General features: G+C 34.7%; 5 protein-coding genes and 1 long non-coding RNA gene across 12 annotated transcripts in view; 4 read left to right on the plus strand and 2 right to left on the minus strand.

Annotated features, from left to right (window-relative positions):
* ush (Zinc finger protein ush) overlaps nucleotides 1-7,174 on the plus strand; it is a 77,085-nt gene extending 69,911 nt beyond the window's left edge. For 3 of the 4 annotated variants that reach the window (XM_081978640.1, XM_081978639.1, XM_081978641.1), the window contains 11 exons: nucleotides 1,724-1,971; nucleotides 2,477-2,649; nucleotides 2,709-2,846; nucleotides 3,128-3,472; nucleotides 3,533-3,868; nucleotides 3,925-4,297; nucleotides 4,350-4,555; nucleotides 4,801-4,981; nucleotides 5,496-5,702; nucleotides 5,758-6,037; nucleotides 6,090-7,174. In XM_081978640.1, coding sequence (XP_081834766.1) covers nucleotides 1,724-1,971; nucleotides 2,477-2,649; nucleotides 2,709-2,846; nucleotides 3,128-3,472; nucleotides 3,533-3,868; nucleotides 3,925-4,297; nucleotides 4,350-4,555; nucleotides 4,801-4,981; nucleotides 5,496-5,702; nucleotides 5,758-6,037; nucleotides 6,090-6,373 — 2,771 coding nt within the window. In that variant the 3' untranslated portion in view covers nucleotides 6,374-7,174. Of the gene's footprint in view, nucleotides 1-385; nucleotides 538-1,723; nucleotides 1,972-2,476; nucleotides 2,650-2,708; nucleotides 2,847-3,127; nucleotides 3,473-3,532; nucleotides 3,869-3,924; nucleotides 4,298-4,349; nucleotides 4,556-4,800; nucleotides 4,982-5,495; nucleotides 5,703-5,757; nucleotides 6,038-6,089 lie in introns of those variants that run through there. The other variant, XM_081978642.1, reaches the window with a different exon arrangement.
* A 1,121-nt stretch (nucleotides 7,175-8,295) lies between these two features.
* fs(2)ltoPP43 (female sterile (2) ltoPP43) lies at nucleotides 8,296-10,975 on the minus strand. The gene is made up of 4 exons (XM_081978648.1): nucleotides 10,605-10,975; nucleotides 10,195-10,544; nucleotides 8,699-8,861; nucleotides 8,296-8,639 (listed from the first exon to the last, which is right to left on the minus strand). Exons 1-4 carry the CDS (start codon nucleotides 10,755-10,757, stop codon nucleotides 8,394-8,396), a joined length of 912 nt encoding a protein of 303 aa, XP_081834774.1. The 5' UTR covers nucleotides 10,758-10,975; the 3' UTR covers nucleotides 8,296-8,393.
* A 300-nt stretch (nucleotides 10,976-11,275) lies between these two features.
* Chmp1 (charged multivesicular body protein 1) lies at nucleotides 11,276-12,572 on the plus strand. Its single transcript, XM_081977803.1, has 3 exons — nucleotides 11,276-11,466; nucleotides 11,662-12,127; nucleotides 12,183-12,572. Exons 1-3 carry the CDS (start codon nucleotides 11,433-11,435, stop codon nucleotides 12,301-12,303), a joined length of 621 nt encoding a protein of 206 aa, XP_081833929.1. The 5' UTR covers nucleotides 11,276-11,432; the 3' UTR covers nucleotides 12,304-12,572.
* Nucleotides 12,573-13,137: 565 nt separating this feature from the next.
* On the plus strand, nucleotides 13,138-25,178 carry LOC145727919 (uncharacterized). Of its 4 annotated transcripts, none has more exons than XM_081977777.1 (22): nucleotides 13,138-13,481; nucleotides 13,606-13,801; nucleotides 14,605-14,829; nucleotides 15,005-15,148; nucleotides 15,205-15,561; nucleotides 15,864-15,965; nucleotides 16,070-16,185; nucleotides 16,243-16,594; nucleotides 16,674-16,872; nucleotides 17,691-18,144; nucleotides 18,271-18,416; nucleotides 18,473-18,591; nucleotides 18,644-18,743; nucleotides 18,799-18,887; nucleotides 18,943-19,190; nucleotides 19,255-19,416; nucleotides 20,081-20,317; nucleotides 20,673-20,923; nucleotides 20,981-21,155; nucleotides 21,207-21,426; nucleotides 21,487-21,655; nucleotides 24,343-25,178. In XM_081977777.1, exons 2-22 carry the CDS (start codon nucleotides 13,661-13,663, stop codon nucleotides 24,750-24,752), a joined length of 4,416 nt encoding a protein of 1,471 aa, XP_081833903.1. In that variant the 5' UTR covers nucleotides 13,138-13,481; nucleotides 13,606-13,660; the 3' UTR covers nucleotides 24,753-25,178. The 4 variants fall into 4 exon arrangements, with proteins under 4 accessions (XP_081833903.1, XP_081833905.1, XP_081833904.1 ...); XM_081977779.1 differs by having other exon boundaries at nucleotides 18,802-18,887; XM_081977778.1 differs by having other exon boundaries at nucleotides 13,139-13,481; nucleotides 16,677-16,872.
* LOC145727936 (uncharacterized) lies at nucleotides 21,662-24,241 on the plus strand. The gene is made up of 2 exons (XR_014177961.1): nucleotides 21,662-23,295; nucleotides 24,148-24,241. It is a non-coding gene; the product is annotated as an uncharacterized LOC145727936 (long non-coding RNA).
* On the minus strand, nucleotides 25,133-27,252 carry LOC145727929 (guanine nucleotide-exchange factor SEC12). Its single transcript, XM_081977799.1, has 6 exons — nucleotides 26,966-27,252; nucleotides 26,735-26,915; nucleotides 26,273-26,491; nucleotides 25,742-26,217; nucleotides 25,528-25,693; nucleotides 25,133-25,472 (listed from the first exon to the last, which is right to left on the minus strand). Exons 1-6 carry the CDS (start codon nucleotides 27,104-27,106, stop codon nucleotides 25,387-25,389), a joined length of 1,269 nt encoding a protein of 422 aa, XP_081833925.1. The 5' UTR covers nucleotides 27,107-27,252; the 3' UTR covers nucleotides 25,133-25,386.
* Between the last annotated feature and the right edge of the window lie 7 nt (nucleotides 27,253-27,259).

The following is a 27,259-nucleotide window of genomic DNA, read 5'->3' on the forward strand; positions in this document are numbered from 1 at the left end:
TGATAACAAGTGCAACTTGAAACTAGAAAATATTTGGTATATGATAGGTACCTTTTTATTTTATGTAACTCATTAACTCATTATCATTATTTGTTCAATAGTTTTGAAACATTCTGAATACTAGAAAATGGAAAGTACCGTAGTGTAGACTGCATGACAATGCAATTTCACTTAAGTAGTGCAGAATGTAACCGTTAACAGAAACTCTGAAAACACGTAAGACCCGCCACTGTTTCTTAACACTTTAAAACCATATACCCGGTGCGATAAGATAGTAGATAGTTGATCAGGCCCTTATCCTTCGTAATGCGTGAGGGGCCCCCGAAAGCTCGGCCAATAGAACAGCTTTTCTGTTCGGGGCTTCGCTTAACCATACCAAAATCAGTCAGTGCGAGCTTGTGCGTGGTGAATATCGTGTCTCAATGCCAAACTATACAGTAATCTTCGGATATCTTATGGTTATACTAGAGTGTATGTGTTAAAACCGTTTACTATTACATGCGATGAGTGATTATTGTGAATAACGCTCGTTATAAGGTAATTTCTTGCAGTAGTACAAAAAGCTTCATTCTGTAAGATACTATTAAATTTGCAATCAGACAGCTCATAGCAAATTTCATTTATTTATATGATCCAATAATTAATAATTTTGACCATATTTGTATTTAATCAAAGACGTAGAAAAGCTATTTTAGTTCGTGGGTCAAAATCAAAAACAGGTTTATTTTTCAACAATATTTTTAAATGTGTATAAATTAAGTCTAGTTATGTCGTTGTTTTGAATTAGTTAAATAGTAGTACTATGGTTGGTTATAACCACTATGTCTTAATTGCTATCTAAAGTTAAAGCTCCAAGCTCTAGATGGCACTAATGTAACAACACTGTCACTTACAGAAAGTGACAGTACCACTACCACCAAACCAATGTTTGAAGCGTGAACTATTATTTTTGCAAGTACCTCAGGTGCCCCTTAATTGGTTCTATTATGATACTAAAAAAACAGATTTTATTTTTTCAAATTAGTTTCTTTAAAAACTTTAGAAAAAACTAAAAACTGTGTAACACAACAATGTGACATAATTTGTCATCTGTTATCTTTTTTGTAATAAAAACCACGTGAAACTATTAAAGGTCAGTTTATAGTATCCTCCTACTTTTGAAAGTACACAGGATGATTCATTGAACACCTAACAAAATTGAACTAATAAAACTGATCAACAACACGAAAGTTGTGGTTTAGATCTTGATATTAGTGTTTTCCCACCAGCAGTTAGCTCTAAAAAAACTGCCTCCTAATAATGACGACAGACTCCGATTTCTGGTAAGGATTGCAGGGCAAAGATGCAATCGGTTAGATTTACTGCGGTACAAATGGCGCGAAACCAGATAAGCAGGACAGGGAACACGGCTATGCAGTAATGAAGCAGTTCTCCTGCTCGAACTAGTACCTGTTTAATCTGAAATAACCTTTTTTTTTTTAATTTCAACAAAAGTTATTGGAAATAATATCTTCTAATCTTTCTTTTGTCAAATTGCTCTGGACACTCTGTTTAAAAGATCTGAGTTGATTGGAACTTACCAAGTGTTGTGACAGTTAACCAGATTATTTAGATAGCTACACTATTATATGAATACCGGTAATAACTGGATAAGTCTTAGTACTTAAAAATACCTTTACAGTTAATGTATGCTTTTTCTCATAATTTTTTCTATTTTTTTCAGTTGAGGCATTGAATTGGACAGAAGGTGCAGGATCAACAACAGGTCCTAAATCCGATTCCGACATGGTTACTGTACTGGAAAGTTCGCCGAAGAAAAGTGACACTCCGGATCGTCCGCAATCTGGACACGAGGACGACCGAAAAAGTCCTGCAAAAGCCGAGACGGATGGAAAACACCCTCGGATTCGTCTGAAGGCGGCCCTGGCTACCGATCCGGCCCTGAATATGCTCGGAAAATTAAAAACAGAGGTATGTGTGAAAAATTTTATAGTTTACATTTTGCTCAGTAATTAACACCAATATAGTGGTAAGTACTAGTTTACATAAGTACAAGAAAACCTTTATTTTTAATGATACTCTTGGTTGTCATACACAACAACTTAGAGCTTTAAATACCCATTGATAGTTAGTAATGAGGTTAATCATAAAAACCCAGTTAGTCACTATGTATAGTTGCTTTTATCTTGATGACATTATAAGAATGGTTTGGTGTGGTTATGATGACACTTTTCCTGCAAATGTAGTAGATAATTCATAATAATGACGTAACTCCATTTCTAAAACACATATTTTCAAGAAATCATGTTAACAGTAAACTTCTAAGAACTGTCGCATTTAAAGACATTATACAAGAGGAAATTCCGACACGCGACAATACATTCATAATGTACCAGCAAAATCTCTTGAATTAATTCTGGTGTATATCATGACAAATCATCAAAAATAATGACGGGACTAAATTCGATATTTTCAGCTGGACACGGTAATTAATCAACCTACTACCCCTGAATACTTAGCGTCGTTGCCACCAGCGATTCAATCAGCTTTGGCCAGTAGGAGTTTACTTTTTCCTGGAGGTCTGAATTTGAACGAGGCTCTTGCGGCTATGGCTGCTGCTCAAAGAGGAGTCCCCGCAGAAGCAGTCAGGTACTTGAACTTTACTCCCCATTACTTATTACCTTAATTGATCTATTCTAACATTTTAGGAGTGCTTCAGTAGACGGAGCATCGACATCAGACGCGGCTAGAAGTGCGGTGCCGATTTTCCAATGCGTGCCTTGCGGCATCAGGTTTTCCTCCTTGAGTACCTTGGAGGCACACCAAACTTATTATTGTTCTCACCGGTAAGTCAAAGATGTCAAAAGTACACGTGCCCCGGTCATACATCTCCAAAAATCCATCAGATAACGTTTTAGAATAATGAAAATAATCACAACATGCGCTAGGTGATAACAAACAACTTACTAAGATAGTCATTATATTATCTCCTGATTTCAATGCTGATAACATTCCAGCGCTGAACCAGGAACAAAATTCTTTCACTTAGTTTCGTGTGACCATTTTACAAAATTGTTTCGTTTTGCATAATGTACGATGTGTAACGTGAAGTTTTGTTTATATTTAGCCCTAACAAACCTTCTGATGATGAAATGAAAGGATCTGGTTCAACTTCGGAAGCTGGAGTCAATCAGTCAGACGCCGAAGGGGTTGACAATCCGAATAAAGGTTTGCGAGTTGGCAAACAGTACACGTGTATGCACTGTTCATACAGTGCAGACAAGAAAGTGAGCCTGAACAGACACATGCGCATGCACACAGTGTCGCCTGGACCCACTCCTCAGGTTCCGGCAGCAAATGGTGAGGCTGCGTCTGCGCCCGAAGCTCAAGATCGTTACTGCACAGAGTGTGACATCCGGTTCAGTTCCCAAAAAACTTACAGAGCCCATAAGATGCACTATTGTAATTCACGGTAAGTTGCATTCAACATTGGTTATTTAGTTTTACCAAAACGCGTTAAAAAACATTTTAGGCACGTGGTAAAGTCTGCAGCACCTCCGAGTAGCTGTACGTCAAGTTCTTCGCCCACAAGCCCTGTAGGAGATGCAGGCACATCTCCATCACCGACGTCTCAACAACCGTTTTTAGCTTTGCCCACTAACCCCATTATAATCGTCCCCTATTCCTTGTTTCGCTCGGCCAGTGTCTTACCAGCTTTATCAACTGCGGGAGGAATACCCAGTCCTGACACCCCATGTTTCCTATTGCCCAACGGAACCTTACAACCAATGACTAGCGCGCTGGCAGCTGCACAAAACGAGCAAGTACTGAAAGCTACCAATAAAGGCAATAAAGAAACTCCTGTTAGGTACGTTTTGCAACTATCTCAATTTAAATAATCCTAAAGTGTAATAATCTTTACAGAGAAACTTCGTCTGCGCCTTTGGATCTCACTATACGCAAGTCACCAGAACCGAAAAGAGAAGTAGCACTAGATCTTGATCAAGAAAAAGAAAATTTGAAACATGACTTATCGCCTGAAAAAATGGAATGGGAGCCGCTGATTCAGGGGTCACCCAGCCCAATAGCGCCCAGTATCAGCCCTAAACGAAAACTGGACGACATTTCAAGAAGCAGCAGCCCCAGGTCTTCAAAAACCCCAAAGCTCACTACTGACAAGTCAACGTCTCGAACTAGTCCGGCATCCGAATTGGGAGGACCTCAGTTTGATTTGCCACCAGCACTTCATCCATTTCTCCTCCGAACTGGAAGCATAACAAATTTAATTCCACCTGAGGTACATTTATTTAACTTCTCCGCGATCCAAAAATTCATTTTTGAAGTTTCAGCTCCCCATGCGATTATCAGATCTACCTCCACTTCCTCCAGTTATGCCCCAAGTTATAGTCAAGCAGGGTGTGTCCAAGTGTAAAGAGTGTAATATAGTGTTCTGCAAGCATGAAAATTACTTAGTCCATAAGAAGCACTACTGTTTTGCTAGAACGGCTGAGGATGACTCGTCGAAGACGAGTGGAAGCCCGCCAGTTAGTCCTAGGTAAGTAAAATTATTTAAAACCCGTTGTCAGACAACTTTGATACAAAACATAATTATAGTCTTACTTTAAAAATATTAAATTAAAGGAAGATTTTTGTATCTCAAGTACTACTTCAAATTTGAACTTTTGCCCATACAATTAGATTAAAACGTCAATCAAGATTTTAATTATGCTGCTGTGATTTTTAAACGTGCATATTTATTTACCATTCTATTAAATTTATTTAAAAACTATGTTTTAACAGAAGTGCAGGAACTACTAGTCCAGCCGCTCAGTACCAACAGCTAATCTGCCTAGCCTGTGGCATTAAATTTACATCTCCCGACAATTTGAACGCCCATCAGCAGTACTACTGCCTGAAAAGGAACGAGACCGAACCCAAAAGGTGCCCCAAATGTCGGGGGACGATGGATCCAGGTCATCAGGTAAATATAAACTGTTACACAGTAGTCACATAAATATCAAAGATGCCGCAAAAAAATTGGTTTTTGGTGAAGCAATAAGCTCATAAGAATATCTTAGGTATATTATCTTAATGATGACTTAATTAAGTTTGTAGCAATGGAGTATTAATGATGCCTTAACGGGTCTAAATAGACTACATAATAATAATGATCATTAGTAATAATGCGTACATCTTGATAATTTCTATACATGTACACGGGTGTTAAGAATGTACATGTGAAATGTCAATCTTGGGTTTACGAACTATACAATTCAATCAGACCGTTAAATACACTAATCGGAATCCGAAATTCAAAATATATTGAAAACTATCTAAATGCTTGAACGTTTCACATAACGTTTTATGAATACTGATATATTTTTTTGAAATTTGAATAAGGTAACATAGAGTATATTTGAAAAAGACTTATTAACTAATTATCTACCGCATATGTTGCACTTAAAAACTTGTGAAGCTATTCCATTCTATTTCAGTGTGCATCTCATACAGCTGTAGCAGGTTGGAAATGTCCGTGTTGTGACGTTATCAGCGCTACATCTAGTGCAGCTCAACGACACATGGAAACGCACACTGGAGTTAAGGCTTACCGGTGTACAATATGCAAATACAAAGGAAACACTCTCCGCGGTATGAAAACCCATATTCGGATGCATTTTGACAAAAGATCACCCGACTTGCAGGTAAGAGTAAGTTGGAAACCTTCAAACATTATTTAAACCACATGGTTCATTTCAGGAAGAAAAATATATATCATATATTTTGGATGACGATACAGTAGGGGCGGGTTGCTTGGAAGTAGCGATAGCCCCTAGTATACCCACTGAAGATGGTGCTGTTGGAATTCAGGAGACTCCGCCTCACCATTCATGTTCACAATGTCCGTATAGTTCTCCCTATAAAGCCAACGTTGTGCGGCATATAAAATTGGTACACGACTCTCAAATGGATGAGATATCAAACGGTGCTAGTGATGATAGAAAGTCTTCGAGCTTAGAGGATGACGAAGAAATCATTGGTGAGTTTAGCTTTATTGATTTATCAACCAGTTTGTGATAAAACTCTTTCAGTAAAAAAAGAAGCTATCGAGCCCGAAGTGATTATAGCTTCAATGGAGGGGCCAGCGATAAAAGAAGAACCAGAATCAACAAGAAAGAACAGTGAAGAAGAAGCTTTACCGGAAACTGTAAAACAAGGCGCGCATTACTGCAAGTCTTGCGATATTTATTTTACTTACTCAAACTCCTTTATTGCGCATAAAAAGTTCTACTGTTCCAGTCACGCGGGAGAAATTTCGAACGCGAATAACAACAATAACAACGCGACAAGAACTCCTGAAACTCCTGTATTGTAATAAACAATTCAGTTTTCTTGATGGTTGGTATACGAAAGTTTGACAACAATTTGGTTTGTATATTCCGGTGGTTTGAATAGCGCAGGAAAACCGTAATAACGCGTTTTTATTAGATTTGTATAGTAGCTTTAAATTAAGATAGGATAAGAAGGTATTTGTTAACGACGAATAAATATTGTCCTATCATCTGTGAATATAAATGAAATTTTCTTTTCAACTAAAAATGGTTTCTACAGTTAAAAAGATTTATTACCCTCATTACAAGCGGTATGTTGCATGTATTTGTTAAAGACGAATAAATGTAGCTATATAGCTAACAGGTTAACAAGTTATTTCTTTTATATGACTTGTTCCATTGAAATTAAGTTGTAAACAAAATGAATTCGCGTTCTTATGCAACCTGTTATTTAATGTTATATAATCCAGTACTTATATTAAAAAAATATGTAAAAAGCGATACCTAAAGGTAAGATTTGTTTTGTATATATCGTTAGATTTTTATCATTATTTCTTTATAAGGTTAGCTATTCGTTATAAATAGCGAAGTATGCCAAAGCATTTTCCCGTTCAATATTATGTTAATTAAGCGATGTTGGAATCTGTTTAAACTCGGTTCACTTATTAGGCTTTAAGTGATTTTTGTATGGTTAAATGATGACTAATATCTCCCATAGATAGATCTATTCTTACTATAGCTGTGAAGGCAACCTACTGAAGTAGGCTCCTCTAGGTTATTATAAGTGACGCTGTTGTATCAGTGATGATTACCGTTCTTGAAGACAATAAATTATTTATTTCTAAGTTTTTAAATTTATTTACCCCAACACAAATTAACATAAATAATACCAGTATATGTGGGCGATAATCCGGCCTATTTATTTTCGGATAAGGGTTCTTATGTGTGTGCGTGAAGAAAAAAAGTTGATTTCAACAGATTGAGGCCATTTACCGGTCAGGTCGAACGCAACCAGCAAATTGCTTGAACAATTTGCATTTTTCATGATGCACGACTAGTTTTGCATAGTGGTGTAGCTGAAAAATTGTTTTACCACAAATATTAGGTTGTTATTACGGCAAGTGAGAACCAATGTTTCTTAATGTACTATAAATAAGTGGCTCCAGGAAAAAAACTGTTCCATATAACATAAATTAAGGAAGAAATTCAAATTATTCTATATAAACGTTTACAAAAAAAAAGTGTGCATACAGTGAGGGTCTGCATAAATTATTTTATCTACGACTAGCATGGTAATATTGTATATTACTCGTGTGGTATGGCAAATTAAAAAACTCGTGTGTTCACCACAACTCGGTCTACCACCTCGTCGTGCCAATACTTCTCACTCGTGACTAAAAAAATGCTCATACCACACTAGTAATGTAAATAACTATAAATTTAGTTATTTTTAAAAAAAAATATTTATTAAACTGCTAAAGTGCCAATGCCTCTTTCAAACCTTTATTAAATGCAATTAAAACAGCAATAAATGGATTAAATCCATCACTCACCTAATCGCACCGGATATACCAGAGATTAATAGATCTAATGTTTCCAGATACCCAACTAATTGTAAAGATTCACATTAACAGCACATTTAAGTTTGACTTGATTCTACATATTATCTTTTGACTGGACGTATTTTTTCGCGGCTTTCGTGCACTTGGTTATCGATATGCGTATCTTTAGCAAGCTCTCGTGCATTTTTTGCGAGATAAAAGCAGATTTACATAAATGTACAATAAATAAGGGAAGTTATCTGACCGTCTAGGTAATACAAGGCATGCCCTCGTAGATCGTATATGGCTGATAAGGACAAAACCCCGGTAATGTGAAGGCAAAGATGATTGCGTGCTTTTAACATGAATTGTAATTTTTAGACCAAAAAATAATTTAAGCCATCGCTATTACTATAGGTTACAGCTTTATGAGGTCAAAGAAGTTTATTGATTATATTGTTTTTTTTATGCATATTATAAATGTATTTTCAATGTAATCTTAAAATATACCAAAACAAGTTTACTAATCTTCCACAAAGTCTTCGTCAATGTCACCATAATAAAAATCACTGGCCAAGTTTGTTGTCTCAATATTCTTGTTTTTTGCCTTAAATTTTGCATATAACTTTCCATACCTAAGTTCATCTTCTCTATCCACTTCTGCTTCCTTCTCTTGAAAATCCTCTTCATCATTTCCATAAACAACCTCTTCATCTCCAGAATCACTGGATAACATATCCTCTATACCTAACTTGTTAACGGCTTGTATCTAAAGCAGTTAATTTAATTTCAGTTTGCGTTACACGTAACGCAATATTTTTAATATACCATATCATCTTCTGTAATGCTTTCTAAATCCTCTTCATCAGGATAATCATTCATCCAATGGTTTTCCGCATTAGAATCTTCACTGTTGTCATCAGAATCCAGACCATCCAAACCGTTGTCTCTGGCTGAACCAAATATCAAAGGATCATTTAAGGGATGCACGCTAAAAAGAAAAATTAAAGAAATGGTATTTACTAACAGAAAAAACTTACCATTTGGCTGTTATATTTCACAAAATGGAAAACTTCACTTTTACAAATGAGTATTAAATTTAACACTAATTTTTATGAGTCGAAAATTAGTTAACTTTAGCCGAGATATAAGGTACAAGTTAGCCATTTTGCAAATTACAACAATAACAAAATATTTTTGAAACGTTGTAAATCCAGACAGGCAAACTTGAAGTGTTTCCTGGCCTAAAAATATTTGTTTTTACTTGAATATGGCTTAGATACAACTAACAAGGCACATGCAACTTGAGTATTGTTTATAAATGTTAAATTTTCCAGAACAGGCAGTAAATGTAAAATAATGCTTAAAAGCAGACATCATGCTATTTAAGCATTAACTAAGTTTACAATGTAGCTTAAATTTATATTTATTTTCTGAAGCTTACATTAAAAAGTGCATAAGGCAGGTTGTACCCACTTTACTGATTGTAATTTATGCCATTAACTATTTAAAGACTCCCAAGTCAACTTAATGCTCCCATTTGTTTTAGTGCTCTTATGGAGCAGGCAGAACAAATTTGACGACACGATGACGTAATTTGACAGTTGGTTCAATCATAGTTTTTTGAAATTACGTTATCGCGTCAAATTCGCTTAGCGGGCTTAATAGGGCATCAAAACGAAAGGCGCCCCTGCAATTAGATAATGTGAAAGTCTTTATTATAATACCAACCTAATACTGTCAAAAATTTGGGATCAAGACTTGTTACAACATAAACTGGATGTTGAGATATAAAGTCAATGCTACTGGATGTTGAGATATAAAGCCAATGCTTCTGCATGTGGGGGAACATTAAAAATGCCAAGTGAATCATACTGGTTTCTTGCTTTTTGCCCTCTCAATGAAGTACTTCACTTCAGGCACTATTATCCTTTTTGGAAAATGACAGTTAACAAATCATTCAAATTAGAATGCAGAAACTATATTTTGTACTTGAGCCTGGTATGACAACCAAGGAGCAAAGAGCATGGCCATTTCTAGCATTTTAAAAAGTTAATGGCTCATTTCACAACTAAAATTATATAAGATTTGATTTACATTGCTTTCATCCTAAGCAGACATTAATACAATCATTTGAACTGTGTCTAGTCAACTTATGGAAACAGTAACATTAACTATATTTAAATTAATGTCTTAAACTTATAATAACTACACAAATTCCTGGGAAACTTTATTGTGTTTATAAAATGATTATGCTAATGAGAATCATCACAATAGAACCATATTAACAGTACAATACATTAAGCAGCTTAAAATATACTAACCTAGAGTCTTCTATATTGGCTTCACCCAAATCATCTGAGCTGGTGTAATAAAAATCATAAACATATGTTGAATCTTCATCCTGGCTGGATGAGGGTTCATTACTGTTTTGCTCTGTCTCCACATCAAAAACAGTTACTTGGGAAACATTCTTGGTCTGGGATTCCTCCTCTTCAGTATCAAGTGTCTTTCTGAAGGCATTTACCACTTTGTAGCGGTTGGTCTTTGATAACTCCTTTGTATTAGCTCGTATTTTACTACTGATGTCAACTGGGTGCCTTTTGAAATGTTCTCTTTGATTTGCTATGTCTGCGACTTTATGCCTTTTCAGTAGCGTATCAATTGACTCTTCCTAAGATTAGATTTAAAACTATAGACTCAAAGTGACTTTGTGAAGACTAGGAATGCTTACCTTTTGAGAAGTGCCGGCAAGACGCAATACGGCAGACACATCTTCTGATTTTTCACCAGAACCTTCCAAGGGTTTCCTTCTTTTGCAATTTAAAATTAAAGTTTCCAGTGGGTCTTCTTCTAAACGACGTTTAAGACGAACAACTGCGGCCATGTTTACCTTAACTTCTTGTTCCTAACTGGAAAGATTTTTCAAAAGGGTCTTTCTTCAACACTGAAGCACACTCAAAGAATCGTTTATGTGTTCAAACAAAGAAACGTTTAATAGCGTTTCTTTAAATTTCTGAATGAGAACAGAACAACCCTGAACAACAGAACAAATTCAACAAATCCACTTCTCCCACTCTCCCGCCTCTTCTATGATTAGAAGCTTCCTCCGTATCGATCGTTTTTACTGACTTTTGACTTTAGCAGCCCAGCGTTGCCAGATTATTGAAAGCGTCGTCGTTAGTTTCTAGTTTCTTTTCTTAATAGTTAAGTTAATCAAATATTTAACTTTTTTTGGATAACAATTGTAATTGTTCTATTCATTTCGCTCTTTAGAGTATTACTATGTGAAAGCTCACAATTTTTAATCGCTTAATTTGGCAATGTAGCACAAAACACAATTGTCAGTTGTCTTCGTTGTCGTTCAACGTCAACTGTCATTTTTGATTTGTATGAAATGACATTTAATTGTAAATAAAGCAATTAGGATGACTCATTTTTAAAAATACATGATTAATTTTCTTGTATTTATTTGTGTTTGAGGAATTTTAACTTGGAAACAATTTTCTGTAACCACAATTTAGAGCCTTTTTTTAATTGTGATCTTTTAGGTTAACTAATCATGGGCAACGAAATGTCACAATCTGCTATGGAAAGTATCCTTTTTTTTCTGTCCAAATCAAAACTAAACATTCCCAAGGATTATCACTTTACAAGGGAGGTAAATCTAGTGATGAGCTCCTGATTAGTCAGAGGAATATCATCTAATTAAGCTAAGGGCGTTGTTTTAGCTTTACACTCCCTCATTTTAGAAATAATAATTTTGTTTATTTTTCTTAACTCTACCTCAGAGCACCTATTTAATCTCAAGTTTGCAGTGAAAGACCTTGAGCGCCAATCAAAAAGATGTGAAAAAGAAGAGAAACAGGAGAAAGCAAAAACTAAACAAGCAATCCAGAAAGGAAATATGGAAGTAGCACGAATACATGCAGAGAATGCTATAAGACAAAAGAATCAATCATTGAATTACTTGAGAATGTCTGCTAGAGTAGATGCAGTGGCCAGTAAAGTGCAAAGTGCTGTCACTACACGCAAAGTGACAAACTCTATGGCTGGTGTTGTTAAAGCTATGGATGCAGCAATGAAAAGCATGAATTTAGAGAAAATTTCCAATGTTATGGACAAGTTTGAGCAACAGTTTGAAGATTTGGGTGTTCAAACTGATGTGTTGGAGAATACCATGGCTCAGACAACAACCACATTGATTCCTCAAAATGATGTTGATTCTTTGATGCAACAAGTAGCAGATGAAGCTGGGTAAGTTACTGTTCTTGCAATTGATTACACTTTATTAATGATTGATATTTTTCAGCTTGGAACTGAATATGGAACTGCCAGAAGGACCTCAAGGAAGCACTATTGGTTCAACCCAAGTGTCACATGAACAAGATGAATTGACTCAAAGACTTGCAAAACTGAGGCAGACAGAGTAGAAATTATATTTTGTATTTGTTAATGTGATAGTAAAATAGTGAACTTATACATTCAGTCTACATTTTTATTTCTTTGATAATGGATTTAAGCACTGTATTAAGTTGATTTGCTGAAAATATAAGTTTATTTCTTTTATTTTATTTTTTGTTAACAAGCAGCATAATATGGATTAAATATTAACTGCTATTTGAATAAGAACATAAGTGTTAAGTCTAGCTTTTAATAGTTAAACCACAGTGATGTATTTAATAAAAATATAATAGCTTAATTTTAGTTAGTTTGCATTACACATTTTACATTAAAAGTTACTGAAAACCAGAAAAATTTGAATTATTTTCAAGAGAAACCCTGCCCTGCATAGTTAATTTAATTAATACGGTCCTGATATGAAGAAAGTAAACATACAGTGTTGCCGTAGTTTTGTGATTTTTCCTGTCCTTTTAAACATATTGAGGTTAGAATTCCCTAAAAGTTTGAGGTTATAACACAAAAATATTATAATTTTATTAAAATACCGAAAAACAAGCAAGTATGACTTCCTGTAGATCAACATCAGTAATACTTGGATCAAGTGCTTAAAATTCTGGCATGACACTTTAGTTTTTAAGGTTTTTTATTAAAACTTATTTATTATAGCGCGAAAGATTTAAATAAACCAACCAATAGGGCGCCTTGGCACCTCATCACTATAGCAACGCTGTAAACAACAGCTCACCAATCAGTTGTGCCCAGAAAACCACATGATCACGCTCTCGAATCTTATTGGTGCACTTGAGAAATTTAAACTTCCCGCCACCGGCTTTTTGACACTTCCGGTACGTTTACGTCAATCTGGCAATAACGCATGACCAGTGTCTCGGTGATTACGGCGAGTGGATTCTCCTTAATTTTGCATGGAAAACAGCCTAAAATTGGTGGTTTTCAAGTAAATTTTAGTGTTTAACGTTACCTATTGGGGTCCGAGTTAATATCTACGTAATTTCGTGTTTGTTTTATCCGAACTAGTGAGAATTTTGCTTGTAAAGTTCTCGATTCAGACACGTCCACCTCCATTTATTTTCTTGGTGTACGCCATTTTATGTTGTTCATGCAGTGGCTCTAATATTGTGCTTTCAATCCATTTATTTGGCTAATTTCATCTATTCTAATCATGGTTCTGTTAATTAACTACTGCCAGGTAAGTAATTTATAATTTATTAGCGTCTAGAAACCATTTTCTGAAAACCAATCCTTATAAAAAGATTGTAACTATCAGTTGTTTGTACCCCTGTAAAACATAGCCTTACAAATATTATTTTTAGGTTTCCTAAAAGCCCTTTGTCAATTGATAGTTTATGTATTGCTTGTTGCTCTCAAATGGCTCAATACTATGAGGTAGTCAGTCAAGGCAAAGCTAATTCAGACCAGACCCATCAGTTCTTTGATAGTGGTGATAATGAAGGGGCACAAGTTCGGTATATTTTGGCTGAAGATGCAACTCAGTTCTCAACACAACAGGTAAGAGTTTTTTTAAGTGTAATGCAAACAGATTTATAATTTAATAACTAGCCACTGGTCACACATAAATTGAATAGAAGGACCTAAAATGTATGAAAGTCTATTCAGTAATTTATAAAGGTTTACATTGCCATCATAATTCTGAGTTTTATCTGCCACATGGCTTGGAATATTGCATAATATTGCTTCTAATATTGAAATTCATTGCTTATTATAGTGTGTAAATTTCAGTTTTATCACATTTATGTATCAGAAGTGTTTGTTATTGAAGTAGGTGAGTAAAAAAAGCTATGTGCAATATTTTACTAGGTATCTTAGTTACTCAGAAAAGAGATTTTGAGGCACTTAACAATTAAATTGCTGGTTTATCCATGTTAGCAAAGGGTAGAAGGATTTTTCTGATTCTGCTTTCAATAACATGATTCTCTAATAGAAAGTCTATTCTTTTTCTTTTAAAAGTATTGCTTATTGATGCTCTTTTAGGTAGGCATATAAAGTTGTAATTCTGAGCTTTTGGCTTAAAGTGTGTTCCAAATTTTTTGTAGGTAGGTAGGTGTGTAGAATTTGAAACTACTTTTTAAAGTGACTTAGCATATAGCTTACCGCTGTATATTGTATTAACATCTTTAATTATAAATTATTTAGCTTAAGTGAGTAAACAAATTATTATGATTATAACTAAAAATCTGCCTAAATTAATCATTAATGTTATTAGTACTAAATTATTTTATTTTTAAATCATCTTTTATAACTTTTTAAAACATGAAACATTAGTTTTTGAAAACATGTTTCTAAAATTGTAGCTGGTTCTCTCTTCTGATCAAGTAATGGTTTTGGATGGTTCTCAACAGCAGTTACAAAGTGTAGTTATTGATCAGGGACGCAATTATCAGTCATCTGGTCAACCACAGCAGTTTGGCACTCTTGTGCAGAATGTGGACTTGTCTAATCAAACTGGACAGCAGGTATTTTTTATGGAAAATTCTAATGGATCAAGAGGTGAGACAGTGCAGGCAGTTGTTGAACAAGTAAGTTTGATTAAATGTTGAATATTTTAAATAAAGTTGGTCCATATATTGTAATATTTGTTATGATTTTAAAAAGTAGCCTTGAGTTTTACTAATATTTTTGCATCTTAAATAACCATATTTTTTAAAACATAAATTACTTTTGTCTACTACATAAAAAATGTAATTTTTTTAGAGTGCAAACCAGGCGAGACCAATCGTTTTAAATCATCATTTGCCATCTAATTCTGTATCATCAAACACTCAGCTGTTTCAAGGAAATAACACTCCTCGAATGCTCACGCATGTAAGAACAACAGTAAGACAAACACCTGTTCAGGTTTGATTTAAAAACATAAAGCATTATTTGGTCCTTCATTAAATTATCAATTTTAGCAACTAAATCAATCTAATCAAAGTCCTTTAATGAGGCAAGCTGTACCTCAACAAATTCGCGCGGCTCAGTCTATTCCCATGAGAAATATGATACGTCAGCAGCAAGTCCCAATGAGATTTCGGACTTCGACACCAAGGCCGAAGCAAGTTCCACCACAACAAAATATAGCCCAAGTGTCCCGACCAAATGTCCAGCAAGTACCACAGTACAAAAACCAGATCAGTTTGAATCGATCACTGCCAGTTGCCCAACAATCAGCGCAAGTTTCGGGTTTATTGAGTGGGTCTTCACAAAAATCTGATAGTGATTTAGTCCAGGCGCATCGAATGTCGCAGCCGAGAAAACCTGCTGTAGAAGTAAGTTCAATTTCTACATTTGTAAATGTCACAAGAAAATATTGTTTTTAATAGCAATTTTAAGATTTATCAGTATTTTTACTACACTCTTTAGATAAAGGATAGCAAACGAATTAATTGATTTAATTTGGTTTCTGAATGTCTATTAAAAAAAAAAATTCTCATAAATGTTTAAACAATTTTAACATCATATTCTATCCCAACAATTTGATGATCAATAAATAATTACATGGTCCGGAAGGAAAATGGGAAGTTTTGCTACTAAACTTCATCCTTTATTAATAGTTATTTTTTTAAATTAGCGTAGTGTGCAATCAAACACAGAACAGGTCATACTCATTGGAAAAGAAATAGTAAAGCCACTTTCTGCATTTACGCCGTTTCCACATAGAGACGCTGTGGTTGTAAGTTCCTGCTCGATGACTAAAGCTTTAATTTTTGTTTGCCTAACTTTATTTATATTTTAGTTGACAAAAAGAGCTGTGCATGATATTATACTGTATTTCAGGAGGAACTTGATGATCATGATCCTGCAATGAACAGCACACCCGGCCAAGTTATGTGCGATTATAAGAAAATTTTGGAACATAGACAACAAACAGGAAAACATCCAATTTTAGCTAGGTATTTAAACGGATATGTAGTGTTGAAATAAATAAACAAAAAAAAATCAACATGCAGATTGCCAGGAAACGTCGTAGTATCGTCACCAGCAAAACAGCGTCAACAGTTACCTCAGCAAGGGCCTGTACAGTCTCCGTTAAGAAATGATGAAGCTCCTCGAATTCCGATGGTGAATCAAACTTCGGAGGTTCTCCAATCACAGAACGCGACGAAAAAACCGAGGGCGCCAGCAAAGCCGAGAAATCCCGGAATTTCTAAGCCACCCACTGCAGCTCGTCAACGCAATCCGAAACAAGTTGCAGCTGGTCCTCAACAACCGTTTAATTCAGGTTTAAACCGAGTTACCGGACCATCTGACGTGCCGGATACGACATCTAGGTTTTCTGCTCAGCAAAGGTTTGCGAACCAGGTAAGTTGATACTACTCTGATGAAAATGCTTCCAACTTTAAACTGTACCGCAAAACAATATACATTAATTTATTTTAAGCAGCAGATGGTTGAGCAACGACATCAAATGCACCATCAACAGACTGCACTTCAAAATGGCAATACCTCTAATCAAAACATGTCAAATTCGTCGCAATCGCACATGAATTACTTGATTACTGCCCCTAATGCTAATCGGCCGCAACAGCAACGCCCGCTGCCTTCTTATGTTCCGTCTAGTCAAATTCAGCAAATTATCGGTAAGATATCTCTTATATACATATACAGGGTGTAGGTCCCCATTTAACAAAAAAATTACTAACCTTCACATTGTAAGCATAGTTTTGGTAGTCATTTTAGGTCGTTAGCAATATTATTAATTTCACAAAGCAGTTCAGCCTTGGTATGTGATTTCTCTACATTCACTAAACTCTTCATATGTGCTTAATATACTAAAAATAATTATTATTACAGCATTGTACTTTTTGGCACAATAACACTATTAAATTAAACATAATCATATCTTGGTAAGGAAGCATTTGCGGACCCATGTTTATAGGGCATTTTTGACTCAAATTTACCTATAGAACACATAGTGAAATTTTGTCCCTTACCTCGTGGGACACCCTGTATATTTATAGTACAATGATACAAGAGGGGTGGGTAAATGTATGTTTAATAATAATCGTCAATATCGTCACTTTTTGTCAACCAACACTCGAAATCATATTTAAAAAACCGGCACTACTTCTGCAATAATAAGACTAATCTTAATACTGGATAATAATCTTTTAATAAATAATGTCTGGTGCAGGACGGCCACGGTACAAAACAACGTTTAGAATGGTAAATATGGACAAGAATCATTGCTTCTAAAACTATTTTTAAATCTGGTATTGTGTCAACTTTACATTACAATCTAGCACTGCTTATTCTAACTACTTACTGCCATAATATTCAAAAATGTATAATATTTTATGTATAATTTACGAGGGTATTATACTACATCCCTGTGATACAATGAAACTTTAACCCAATACGGAAAGGTCTTAACTTATTTATTATCAACTTATTATAGACAACACACCAATGGAAGAAGAATACTCTGACTCAATTAGAATGTTGGTTTTATTGGAGAGCGGTGAACAACGGTTGATTACTTTCACGTTGCCTTCAGAAGCGTGCACAATTCAAGAAATTCTAAGACAAGTCCGAGTTCCGTTTACCCATGAAACTAACATACGCGTGACTGAAGCCAATTCGAACGGGATCAATTATATTGTAACTGTGGGCAACGTGCCCGAGTTGATTGGTGGCGCGGAAGAGGAAAAACAGGAAACGCCGGAACCAGACCAGCAGGTGCCGCAAGTGGCGCCGTCAACTCAAAACGCCGCTCCAGCACTCCCTGCTGCGGTTCCCCCGCCCGAACCTCCTAAGCCTGTTACGCCGGAACTTCCCAAGCTAATTCCTGGACGATTGGCTGTGTGTTCAGCTTGTGGTTATACCGGCGAAGATTTTAATAAGTGTACGAGGTTAGTGTGAAATAATTTAAGCAGCCAACATTTTGGTATTTATTTATTAATTATGGCTGTTAGTTTAATATTTATTTTTTCCTGGGTCTATTGGAAATAATAAAAAAATCGTTGATTTGGCTCTAGGTGTGCCAGAAAATTACCAGAAAACGTTAAATCAATTGAAGCGCCAAAACCAGAGGGCGACGTCAAAAAAAGTGACAATTCCTTTTCTGGAGCTCCTCAATCTAAAGTTGCAGCTACTAATCCAGGCAATAATAAGACAGAGCTAGGTATAACATTGTTAGGTATTTATCCATTTTGGTTTAAATACAGTTTTTTGATGTAGGTTCCAAATTACTTCCTCCTGTGGGAAAAAAACGCGTTTCTAAACCAAAACTAGCTGAACCTGAGTCAGTTGTGATCAGTTCAGATGAGGAAGAAGATGAAACGAAACCATTCAAATCGGTAAGTGTATGAATAAATACTGAAAAAATCATAATTAAAAGAATCATTGCAGGTGTGTGATCAGTGGTTGAATAAGTTAAGTGGGTCTATTTCAATTTCTCCAATAACTAAAGAGCCCTCGTTGAGTGACATAAAGAAACACATCAGAAAATGTAAGTATTTTTTTATTAAGTGCTAATTTAACAATATTATTTGCGTTTGTTATAGTAGCGACCGAATCAGAGAATTCAATAAATATAACCCTAAAATGCCGAACAGTACGTATTGGTTCATATCGGTTTGCCCCCCCTGAAGAGGTAAGGGTTCCACATTAAGTACACCTTCTTCAGCTGCTTATTTTAAAAAATTCAGGTGCAACTTGACTCAAAGTGTATACTAATCAAAGCTCCCGTAATTGGATCTAATAATACAGAATTTAAAACTATCAGGCTGGATAGGGGTGATATTGTTAAAGTGTTGATTTGCTACAATAAAGCCCTGCCAGTTATATTTTGCTATATAAATGTTGGGGCTGCACCAATTATTCGTGAAATGTTAAAACTGGACAAAGAGAGTGGTTATTATTTTGATCCCATAGATGAGAAAGATGATACATACAGGTACATTTTTAGTTCACTAAAAGGAGAAAAAATATTTTTGCTAAATTGTTGTAATCGTTCGCAGAAAAATAACTTTTCTTCCTGATGATAATATTGAAGAACAAAAGAGCAAATTTGAAGAGCTGTACGGTAACGTTCCTGTAAGTTGTCTTGAAGAACTGACCGTGAAGGAAGCCAATAATATTTTAATTAAAGCTTGTTTTAACGAGACACCTTCTAGAGCCGAGTAAGTATCCGTATATTGCAGGGGTATTAAACCACGATTATTTCAAAAAATAAATAAAAATAAAAAGAGGGCTAGAGTTTCTAGGATCGAGTGATGTGAGTGTATAGCTGGTCCAAATTATATCTTTTTATAGAACTTCTTATTTGTTCAGCGAGTCCAGAAAAATTGTCAATTGCAACACTTTTATTTGAGGTTTTCATGCAAAATACCATTGGTTGTAAAGAAAACTATAATTTTTAAAAATGTGTGTTTTTGTTGTTTAACATTGTAATTCAAAAGAAATTATGACTTTCAAACTTGATCTATTTTTGTTACAAGTAAATAATAATTCACTTTCCCAACCGGGCTCTTCTTTGTATTTCTTGTTAAAGTACGTACAGTTGGCAACATTGATTGCTGACGAATGTCAGTTGTCGATTTTCATTCAGGCAAATGACATTTCAAATTTCAAGGCATTTTTTTAGGTTATGTTTAATACGTTTTTTTTTCATTAGCTTGGTTAACTGAACAACATGGATAATTTCAGTTTTTAGTTCTTTTTTCCCTAATAAATCGTTTTTTAATAGTCATTAACTTTAAACAAAATGACTATAGATTTTTGTAGCAAGATGTGAGCTTTATAATGTAAGTAAGCGGTTTAGGATAATAAGATGTTTGTTTACAGGTCATTCAGTCAAATCAAGGAGATTCTTATGTATCCCAAAGAAGGACAAGGCAGACTCAGCATAAATACGGAAGATTATGTTTGTTTGGGCGTAGATCAATTTCTCAATGATAAAATTATAGACTTTTACTTGAAGTATTTATGGGAGAATTTGCCCACCGAACAACAAGAAAAAGTTCATGTATTTTCGACATTTTTCTATAAGAGACTAACAACAAAGCCTACTAAAGCTGCAAGGTGAGTAAAGCTATTATTCTGCCTGTATAGCTCAGCAAAATGTTATATAAAGTTTACTGTTTTATTACTTTACATTGCTTGATATTGCAATGAAACTTTTAGAGAGTGAGTTTTATTTAACCTAATCAATTAAATATTTGCACTTTTAGCAACTTTTTTCTTTACAAAGGTGATTTTTTTTAGCCCTAACTCAGTGCATAAGACCCAAGAGTTCTTTTACATGTTGCAATTACTGTTACATAGATAGAGTTAGTTTGTTGATTTGATCACCATATCATTAATCAATTGTTATATTACATTAATTAAATTAACACAAAAATAATAAACTTTGTATTAACATAACTTCTTTATGCAGGAAGTCACATCCTTATGAATCAGACCCAAGTTTATCAGCAGCAGAGAAACGACACTCTCGCGTCAAGAACTGGACCAAACGTATCAACTTATTTGAAAAAGATTATATAATTGTACCAATCAATGAAAATGCCCATTGGTTCTTAGCAATCATTTGTTTTCCTGGTTTATCAGGGCCGCAAACTTTTGATGGTAAACCATACAGTCCAGAACCAAAGCCTCAAAAGAATACCAAATCAAAGACCAATTCTGGTAAGTTCACTATGTTTTTAAGTCAGTTTGGTCTGACTGTTTTATTTTTTATTACAGAGACAAAAAAGGAGATGACAATTGCCTGTGATGAACCATTGTTAAGTGATAAAGATGAGGCAGATAGTGACTCTGACATGTGCTCAGATGGTTCTGAGGCTGAAGAAACTGTACCAGTAACTCCACCTACACAGGCTAAAACCAAGACTGTTGCCACTAGGCCTGCAATTAAGCAGTATGTGTTATTTTGCTTTTTTAATATTTTACTATTTTATTCCTATTTCAGGCCATGTATTCTTATTTTTGATTCATTAGCGGGCCCAAGTAGATCAAGAGTAGTAGCAACTTTGAGAGATTATTTAACAGTAGAATATAAGACTAAAATGGATACTGAGCGAGTGTTTGATAAAGACACTATTAAAGGCTCTTCATGTAAAGTTCCACAACAAAATAACTTTACAGACTGTGGTTTGTATGTGCTGCAGTATGTAGAACAGTTTTTCAATGTAAGTTTCTCATTTGTGAATCTGTACAATGGATTTATTTATTTTTTTTTTAAATATTAGGACCCCATAAAGGACTACTACATTCCAATTAAAGGAATAGCCAATTGGTTTGAGGAGATTACTGTCACAAAGAAGCGGGAAGACATATGTAATTTACTGAAAGAACTGATGACTGAAGCTGGTACTAACACTAAAATACTGCCAGAGATTGTTTTGCCAACACTAAACGGTATGTATTCAGATTTTTAAACATAGTTTAGGTTAAGGTATTTATTTGTTTTCTTCTCATTCTGTTCTTAAGATGGAATTGATTATGTGATATCAAATAGTCAACAATAACAGTTAATTCAGTTATAATTACTCTGGATTCATATGAATGCTTCTGTATGTGACCTATTTATCAATTATTGTGTTTTAAATGGGTATACAACTTTAAGTTTCACCTGCTGTATATTTGGTTGCCTAACTATGTGTTCACTTCCACTATAACCTTGAAAACCAGTATTACAAACAGCACAACTGTAATTTTAACTTGGATGTTTTAAACGTCCCCCGTATATTGATGCCAGCACGAAAGTCATCTTGTAATGGCAATTTTATTTTTGTCTCTTAGATCGTAATAACATCCTAAGCAGACCCAGAAGTAGTTCAGTAATTTTTCATTTGCAGGTATCTATACAGACCTTCAAAGTGTATTGTTTTCTTTTTAATAACAAATAGTGATCCTGCTATGATGTTGTTTTGTTTTTTTTTTTTGCAACATCATTTGTCCTTGAAAATCAGTGTTACCACCATAATAAAAATATTTTCTTAGTTTTCTTTTCGTAGTGAAACTTTTAAATATTTTTTTCATCACTACAGTTTACCAGAAAGTCATTCTGCTAATACAATATTAGTTCCCAACCAAGTTAATATCGACGTAAGTTAATTATTACCCACTACTCGAACGTCCCTTGTATAAATTACTGTAGGTATGGATCCGGTTACTTAGATATGCAACACACAATACATCTTTTAGAATATAGAGTTGCCTTCATTTAGTCCAGCTTTATTGAACATTTTTTAGAATGAATGATCAATGAGGTTAAGTAGAGGATTTTTGTTTTTTTATTCGTGGTTCTTGCGTTGTATTTGATCGTTTTTGTTTTAACAACCTTAATGACCTTGAAACGCAATACTACCAATATCAAAAGTTGTAATTGTAGCTTCGAATTACTACAATCGCCCTGGTATACTAGTGCAGGGGTCCTATTCTTGAAAGCAGGGAACGGAATTCTCAAGAGAAGTTGACAATGGCGGGTTTCTGTCACATTCTACAGGTCTTTCTCTTGATAATTCCCTTCCCTCGTTTCAAGAATACGCACCCAGGCGTCTTGAGTCCCTCTATAACACAAATTGCTTTCATTTACAGCTAATAATGGAAACTTTCATATTTCTGAAATGCACTGTTTCTCCTTGCTAGCAAATTGTTTGTTCACAATGCAACTCTCAATACATCGTTTATTAAATTATCAACGTTTGGAACTCTTAAAGTAATCGAACGTCCATTGTATATAATCCTGAATTGAGGGCGGTGTATGTTTGGTTGACTGCGTCAAGGTTTAGCTTTCTCTCTTTAATGACCTTGAAAACCAATGTTGCCAACATCACTCCATTCATAGCTTTAAGATTTAAAGGTTCGAACTTTTACATACGTCCTGGTATATCAATGCTGGTGTGGAAGTGTCCTTGAGATTTATTATGGTAGATGGCAAAGTTGTTCAGTTTAAAGCGCATTTTTTCCTGCCATGGTGTAATTGGGTTTGTTTTTTTTAATATTAAGTTGTTTATGAGAACCTGTGTTAATCACTTTTTCATTTTGTAAGGCCGGTGAGTACTATTGAATGTACCTTGTATCTATAAAAAGTATTGATTTAATTGATGAACAATTTAATATAACCCTGATTAATTTAATTTTAGTTGTACGTCATCAAGGTGAAAATGGGCGGCGTTGTCAATGTTATAAAAAAACGAACTGAAATTGAGAACTGAATTGAGAAATTGTTTATTTACATTTTGAATTGCATTTGCAGAAAGGTCTGAGTGGGTTTTACAGTTTTAATTAAACTTTTGGGAAATTGAGAGTGAAGAAAGCTTAGTTTAAGCGTGTTTAGAAGATCCTGACAGTTTTGTGTTTTACTTGGTGTGTATAAACGAAATAATAGTAAGATTTTCAGGTAAGGGCTTAACAATTCAATGTTTTTTATTGGTTGAATAAGCATACTCATGCTAGTAAATGGTAATACTTAGCTTTAGTACTGCAGAGACATTTTTAGATCAAACTATAGATGTAAGCTTCACACAAAAATCTAATAGAATAAAGTTGTTTGGAGTCAGTATTCGACGGTTTTGGCATAACAGACAGCTACGTGGCAGGTTGTTTGTCCACAAGTAAACCGTTTAATGACCACAGGAACGTAAAATAGGATCACAAGTTACAACAAATTTCGAAAACGCTGATATTTACGTCAAACTTTGAGACGTATAACGATCGGGTGAGATAATCGGTGATCGGAATAGCTCGGTAGCAAGGAAATCGAAAAACAAACGACAACATTGCGCAGTATTGCCAACATATTTTAAGGCGCGTAATTTAAATATACGTATCTATGCAATGTTATTGTCCAGAATCCCCTGTGTTATGACGTGCAACTAAAGTTATAATAATCAGGGTATATGTAGTATTTCAGGCGACCTACCTTCCGCGTAATGAACAATTTCTTAATAAGTGTATATTTCCTATACTAAACAAAACAATACAGTTATTTTGACTTGGTAGGTATTTTTGTAGATTATTTTATTTTTTTAATTTTATAAGTTAAACACATTTGTTTTGTAATTGAACCGTACAAATTTAATTCATGTTTTTTTTAACAGGAAAAATAGTAGATCGTCAAGAAACTGAACGCGAACCAGAACCGAATGAAGAAGAACAGGAGGACATGTTCACGGATATTGAAGACTCTGAAATGTCAGAGTCAACTAGTTTACCTGTAGCACCTAGTGTCACTGAGACAGAGACTAACAAAAGCGATGACAGCTTTGCAAGTGGTGACACTGACCTCGATCTTGAAAATTCCCCGATTAAACCGTCGGACAGTAGTGTAGACGAAAAATCAGATATTGTCACGACGACGGTTTTGCAGCCGATTAGACCTACAGTATCAGAAACTCCTCGTCAAGACTCTAATAGAGACACTTTAAGTTATTTGAAAGCTAAGCGAATAGTGCGCCGAAAAGCAACATCCGACGAACCTGATTTGAAAAAATCAAAACTTAATGGCTAAGATATTAAAATTTCGTATTAAATACGGACTGTTTCTTAGTATTGGCTAATTTTTACGTAGCCGGTCCTTGTTTAATGTAGATTTTTTTGTAATTCTATAATTAAAGTTATTTTCAGCTTATTATGCGTTTAGTTCACATGCATGATTTTTTTGGTTTCGAAACTAATTGCTTTGACAAATGATAATTTATTACTTACCATTTAGTGCTTTGTTCTACTTGTCTGCAGACTGTCACTCTGCTTTTTACCCTGATATTGAATATTTGGTTTTGTTTTTTATCTTTGCTCTGTATGTAAATAATGAAAATTGTTGTGGCTTTGGTCACCACAGAATCTATAGTAGGAGAGAGCATTCTTAGTGTTCTATGAAATGAATTGAACTTAACTTGTTAAGTGGTTTATTTCTAAATAAATTGTTGTAAAAGTATGTATGGTGATTTGTTCATATTTTTAAGATGGCAGAGGGTAACCTTTACGATCTGAAACATTTACAACAATGTGTTACTATCTGATAACGTGTATAAAAAATTGCACACTAAACCTGTACATTATATTATTGAAATTTAACTGTTAACAATCCAGTGAGAACTTTATTTAATAATTATTTCCTATACAAATAAAGCCACCCATATATCTTATAATCCTATATATGAGCAAATAAAAAAGGTCAAAAACATGGTTAAAATCAATACCACTATAGCCAGCCAAAGTGGAATTGTTTCTGAAACAAAAATTGTAATTATTTGATGTTTTTTTTAGTGTTATATTAACATTACTTCTGTAAGGTAGGGTATGTATACAAACTTGGTTGTCAACTGAAATTGACAAAACCGCAGCTTCTGCTACACTACGAACGGTATGGTTTTGTTGCTGACTGTTAACAGGTAAAAATTCGAGACCCGTAACAAACATGGAATGCGCTCCAGGAATATACAATACTCTCTAAAACATTAAAATTAGTTTAAACACGCACACACGTAACTGACATACCTGCAAACTAAAAGCTACGTAAATAGAAACAGAACCACTGAACATGGTACCCACAGATACAAATCTGCCATCGTCTCTAACAGCCAAAGCTGACACACTTTCGTCAAATTCCGCTACCCGTTTAATTACACCTGTTTCAGGGTACCATTGCTGCAAATACGATTTTTGCTGTTTTGCTTGCCCAGTTGGATTTGCCAACATATACAGAGCTGCTTTATGTTCTCCTTCAATTGAACCAAACCTACACCTTTTATATAAATATTTGGAGCCTGCTGGTTGGTCCCAACTCAGTCTACGAATTTCTGTCCCTTTTACGCAGTCCCACAAAATAGCTAAGCCATCTTTGCTTATAGTGATTAAGTAGTTTCCAAATGTGCTAAAGTCAATGTCATCAATTTCTTTACTGTGTGCTTTAAGTTTGGCTAAAGGTTGAAGATTTGGAAACCTCCACATTCTAATATCACCATCAGTTCCACCTTCAGATGTTCTTTTTAAAAACTATGTTTAAATGTTGTACTAGTTTGAAATCACCTGTTGCCATTAGTTTTCCATTGGGATGAACTCTCACTACTCGGCACAATGCTTCTGGACCATTAAAATCTGTTTGAATACTGTCTGAAGGATTCAGAATAAATTTTAACCTTTTCTTAGTATTCTTATCATGTTTATCTGTTTCTTTTTTAGGCTTTCTTTGCCTTAGATTGTCATGTTGATCACCTATTGTTTCTACAACTCCATTTTGTGGTGACACTAAAAAATAGGTGAGTTACATTGTCAAAATTAACTATTTTGACCAAACAAATCTAAGAGCATTTATTATGCTGACAGTTAGCTAATTAGACTAGACTACCCTATCAAATATTTATTAAGAGATGAAAATTTGACAGGGCAATGATATTCTTCTAAACATTTTATTGCCTTGCTTTAAGCTCTGTACACCACTTGTACAATCAGACAGAAACAATCTGCTAATAATGTAGTGTTAGTACTTACCAAACTGAGTATTTACATCATATAATTGACAATGGCTTTCTTGACCTGCAACCAGATACAGCTGTTTTCCATCCGCAGACTTTGAAACAGTACAATTCATCACAACATTAGGCCCTGTTTCATGTCTTGTTATTTCCTCCACATAAAACTTTCTGCCATCATGGGACAGCTCAAAAATCTCCTACAAGATAATCGATACAATAAAACAAATTTTCAAATAAGAATACCTACAAATCCGTTTGCTACTCCGGTTTTAGCTGATCCTCCGCCACCTGCCACCAATACATGTCTGTTGGTAAGCATCTGTACACTAAACAGGGGAAAATTGATACGTGCCAAGACATTGTCGATATTTCTTCTATGCGGGGCCATTTACAGTCAGTGGTTAATTTTATCAAACCAATTTGTCACCCATTAATTCTTGAAGAATAGGTGAATAATTAAAAATCACAGATATTCCAATTTCCACGTATATAACCTACAAAAATATCAAAATAATATTGATATTAAATACAAATGTCAATC

This window comes from Ips typographus, linkage group LG4 (genome assembly GCF_016097725.1).
Source record: "Ips typographus isolate SLU linkage group LG4, UJ_Ityp_2.0, whole genome shotgun sequence".
Classification (NCBI taxonomy): Eukaryota; Metazoa; Arthropoda; class Insecta; order Coleoptera; family Curculionidae; genus Ips; species Ips typographus.